This window comes from Strongylocentrotus purpuratus, unplaced genomic scaffold, assembly GCF_000002235.5.
Source record: "Strongylocentrotus purpuratus isolate Spur 01 unplaced genomic scaffold, Spur_5.0 spur5_scaffold_2, whole genome shotgun sequence".
Taxonomy (NCBI): domain Eukaryota; kingdom Metazoa; phylum Echinodermata; class Echinoidea; order Camarodonta; family Strongylocentrotidae; genus Strongylocentrotus; species Strongylocentrotus purpuratus.
The window spans coordinates 686435-690404 of record NW_022145605.1 but is presented as its reverse complement, the minus strand read 5'-3'; the positions used below and the strand labels follow the sequence as shown (position 1 = coordinate 690404).

At 39.7% G+C, this 3970-nt stretch overlaps 1 protein-coding gene across 2 annotated transcripts; it reads right to left on the bottom strand.

Annotated features, from left to right (window-relative positions):
• Nucleotides 1–334: 334 nt before the first annotated feature.
• LOC115926574 (alanine--tRNA ligase, cytoplasmic-like) lies at nucleotides 335–3645 on the bottom strand. 2 transcript variants are annotated; one of them, XM_030991367.1, is made up of 3 exons: nucleotides 3354–3645; nucleotides 1435–1581; nucleotides 335–604 (listed from the first exon to the last, which is right to left on the bottom strand). In XM_030991367.1, the coding sequence occupies exons 2-3, from the start codon at nucleotides 1519–1521 to the stop codon at nucleotides 455–457; spliced, it is 237 nt and encodes a 78-aa protein (XP_030847227.1). In that variant the 5' UTR covers nucleotides 1522–1581; nucleotides 3354–3645; the 3' UTR covers nucleotides 335–454. The 2 variants fall into 2 exon arrangements, with proteins under 2 accessions (XP_030847227.1, XP_030847228.1); XM_030991368.1 differs by lacking the exon at nucleotides 3354–3645 and having other exon boundaries at nucleotides 1435–1663.
• Nucleotides 3646–3970: the final 325 nt, after the last annotated feature.

The window sequence follows — 3970 nt, the reverse complement described above, 5'->3', positions numbered from 1 at the left end:
CAGATAAGTGCCCCCTTTACCTCCGATAAATGCCCCTTTAAAGTATGATCGGTGCCCATTTTATTTTAACTAATGCACAATTTCCTTTATTACAAGTGCCCCTTTTCATATCTGATCATTGCCCCTTTTCATGTGCGATAAGTGCTTCTTTTCACCTCTTATAATTGCCCTTTATAACATATATAATATCTTATAAATGCCCCTATCAAAATCTGATCGGGGGCCCTTTTCCGTCGACAAATGCCCATTTCCTATTCTCATGACTGACTTTTTTTCATGCCTGGTGAGTGCCTCTTTTTGAGGGTGTAAGAAGTGCCCCATTTTCACCATGTATCCCATGTGTTGTTAAATAGAACCAAACTTTAGGTAATTTTAATGTATGGCATGTAAGGTATTGCCAACCATTAGACTGTAATAGGATCAAATGAGGGCTAGAAAATCCATTCAAAAGGACTCACCCTCTTCCAACATTATCTGGCCAGCTTCCGTCCAAGAGAGCTATGGTCAATGTGCGAATATGATCAGCCACTACCCTGTAAGCCATGTCTACAACATCAACATCATCTGCTCCAACGTTCCCTGTGTAAAGACGCACTCCAGTCGCCTGAACAAAGTAAGAGAACACAAATTATATTACATCTCTCTTTATTTCAATATCTTATTATTTTCCTAATAGACAAACCATGAAAAGTAAAGTGAATAGGAGCCCAGAAGTGTAATAAAGAATGTTATCAGTGAAAAATACTATTACATAACAAAGATCAGCTATAATTTCCATGCAACATACAGCTTGTTCCCAAATGCTGTGGTGAACGTGGGTATTTTGAGCATACTGCACTTTACAATTTAGTATCTCATGAGGTGTTCACACATATACAAGCATTGCTTTTAAGTGGACCTGTCTGTTTCCAACATGTATTTCTACATTTGTTTTAAATGCTTATAATTGCTTCGTAATGTTTTGTTGGAAACATGAACAAAATGAAATTGAAATTGAAACAAAAAGATAAGTGAGTACAGATAAACCCAAGTTTGGCGGGAATCTATTAATCGGTTCTTGAGATAACGCAATCACAAGCTATTACATACGTAATAAGCCCTGTGACTTTTGACCTCGTAACCCCAAAATCTAATAACTTCATTAGCTCTGCAAGATACATACATGACCAAAGTTTGGCGGTAATCCATTAATTGGTTCTTGAGATAAAGCGATCACGAGAACGGGACGTACGGACGGACGGACAACCAGAAAACATACTGCCTCCGGCTACTTTGTAGCGGAGGCATAAGAATAAGTGCAGAGTGAAAGTTCAGGAACATTTCAAGAAAGAAATATGTCATCTTTAAATGAAAACTACCAACATGGTATACTGCTCTCACACAATATGATCCCATATCTCATTAAACAGGGAATTTCCCTGTTCATGATCTTACTTGGTTGAGTTTCTTGAATTCCGACACCTGTGCAAAGACATGCTCCATAATGTGTTTAGCGTCGGTTGAGCCTGCCGGTAGCTTCATGCTGATGGTTTAAGATGTCTCCACACTCATGAACATAATACTCCAGATGATCTTCAGTACCTGCGGGGGAAAGAGTCTACATAAAAAGGCCTTTGTTCTGATATGACATGGAATGGTTTTGTATGCCCTTCGGGTAAAGAGATTGATTATAATAGTTGTGTTTAGAAGAACTTATGAAGGGGTTATACACCATGGGCAGAATTTTTTTTGGGTTGTTCAAAGCTGTAAGCATTTCAAAGGACCAGATATTTTTCTTCCGGGTACTACTTTGTTTTGAAGATGAAAAAGCTATATTTAAAAGGAGGGCAAGGGTTGCAGCCTCCTGTAGTGATTAGCCCCCAAAAGCAGCAGTTTTGACATGTCGGGCCTTTGCCTTTTCGTGTAGGACCAATTAAAAAACATCACCACCATCATCATCTAAAACCGCATCCCCCACATCATCAGCTAACAACATGTAACTCTCATCATCAGCTAAAACCACATCCCGATCAATATCAGCTAAAACCATGTCACTCTCATCGTCAGCTAAAACCACCTCGCTCTCATCATCAGCTAAAACCACATCCCCAGCATCATCAGCTAAAACCATGTCACTCTCATCATCAGCTAAAACCCTATCCACATCATCATCAGCTAGAACCACCTCCCATCATCATCATCATCTAAAACCACATCCGCATCAACATCACTTGAAACCATGTCACTCTCATCATCAGCTAAAACCACCTCCCATCATCAGCTAAAACCATGTCACTCTCATCATCAGCTAAAACCACCTCCCATCATCACCATCTAAAACCACATCCCCATCAACATCACCTAAAACTATGTCACTCTCATCATCAGCTAAAACCCCATCCACATCATCATCAGCTAGAACCACCTCCCATCATCATCATCTAAAACGATATCCCCATCAACATCACCTAAAAACATGTCCCTCTCATCATCAGCTAAAACCACCTCCCCATCATCATCAGCTAAAACCCTATCCACATCATCATCAGCTAGAACCACCTCCCATCATCATCATCTAAAACCACATCCGCATCGACATCACCTGAAACCATGTCACTCTCATCATCAGCTAAAACCACCTCCCATCATCAGTTAAAACCATGTCATTCTCATCATCAGCTAAAACCACCTCCCATCATCATCATCTAAAACCACATCCCCATCATCATCACCTAAAACCATGTCACTCTCATCATCAGCTAAAACCATGTCACTCTCATCATCAGCTAAAACCACTTTGCTCTCATCATCAGCTAAAACCACACCTCCATCATCATCAGCTAAAACCACATCCCCATCAACATCACCTAAAACCATGTCACTCTCATCATCAGCTAAAACCACCTCCCCATCATCATCACCTAAAACCATGTCACTCTCATCATCAGCTAAAACCACATCCAATCATCATCAGCTAAAACCACATCCCCATCATCATCACCTAAAACCATGTCACTCTCATCATCAGCTAAAACCACATCCAATCATCATCAGCTAAAACCACATCCCCATCATCATCACCTAAAACCATGTCACTCTCATCATCAGCTAAAACCACATCCAATCATCATCAGCTAAAACCACATCCCCATCATCATCACCTAAAACCATGTCACTCTCATCATCAGCTAAAACCATGTCACTCTCATCATCAGCTAAAACCACTTTGCTCTCATCATCAGCTAAAACCACACCTCCATCATCATCAGCTAAAACCACATCTCCATCAACATCACCTAAAACCATGTCACTCTCATCATCAGCTAAAACCACATATTGACTGGTTTCAAATTATGGTGGTGATGTAGACTTACCGCTGGTTGAAGAGGAGGCAGGGGCACCACGAATCGGGGTTGAATCAGCGACAGATTTTCATGCTTGACGTTGAGTGCTTCATACGCTCTGAAAAATTGAAAGGGGAAAAAATGCAACATCTGTAGATGCAATTTCATCATACAAATCAAAATTTGATTTGTACTCAGATTCTTCTACAATTTGGAATATTACGGTAAGCAGATTTATTATTTGATGTAAGGTAGTTTTACTACACAATGCTCTTCCCACAACAGAACTATCAAATGAACATATCAGAACAATTGCTCTCACGTCACTGCCAATTCAGCTGTATACGCCTTAATAATTCAAGCTTGGATCATGTAACGATTATATAATGAAGTATGTATATTATTATTCTCTGAAGCTCTGAGGAATCAACAGCTTTAAGTCCTATCTGAGAGACTGAGTAATTCAAAAGAATACCTTATACAAGCACTAAACCAAGGTTAATCCTTTCAAAGACCAACACTCTGTCCACTATGCTCTTTTGCAGACATGAATCCAAAACCCAAATTAATTCTTTGCTCATAGACTACTAACTGCTACGACTCATGATCATTTGATCCTTTCTTTGTTCTTTTCTTGTTCTTTTTTT

Bases quoted from the DNA above. Each gene is read 5' to 3' on its own strand.
- LOC115926574 (XM_030991367.1), bottom strand. From the start codon at position 1,521: ATGAAGCTACCGGCAGGCTCAACCGACGCTAAACACATTATGGAGCAT. The intron at 605-1,434 runs GTAAGATCATGA...TACTTTGTTCAG, and splicing joins AATTCAAGAAACTCAACCAA to GCGACTGGAGTGCGTCTTTA.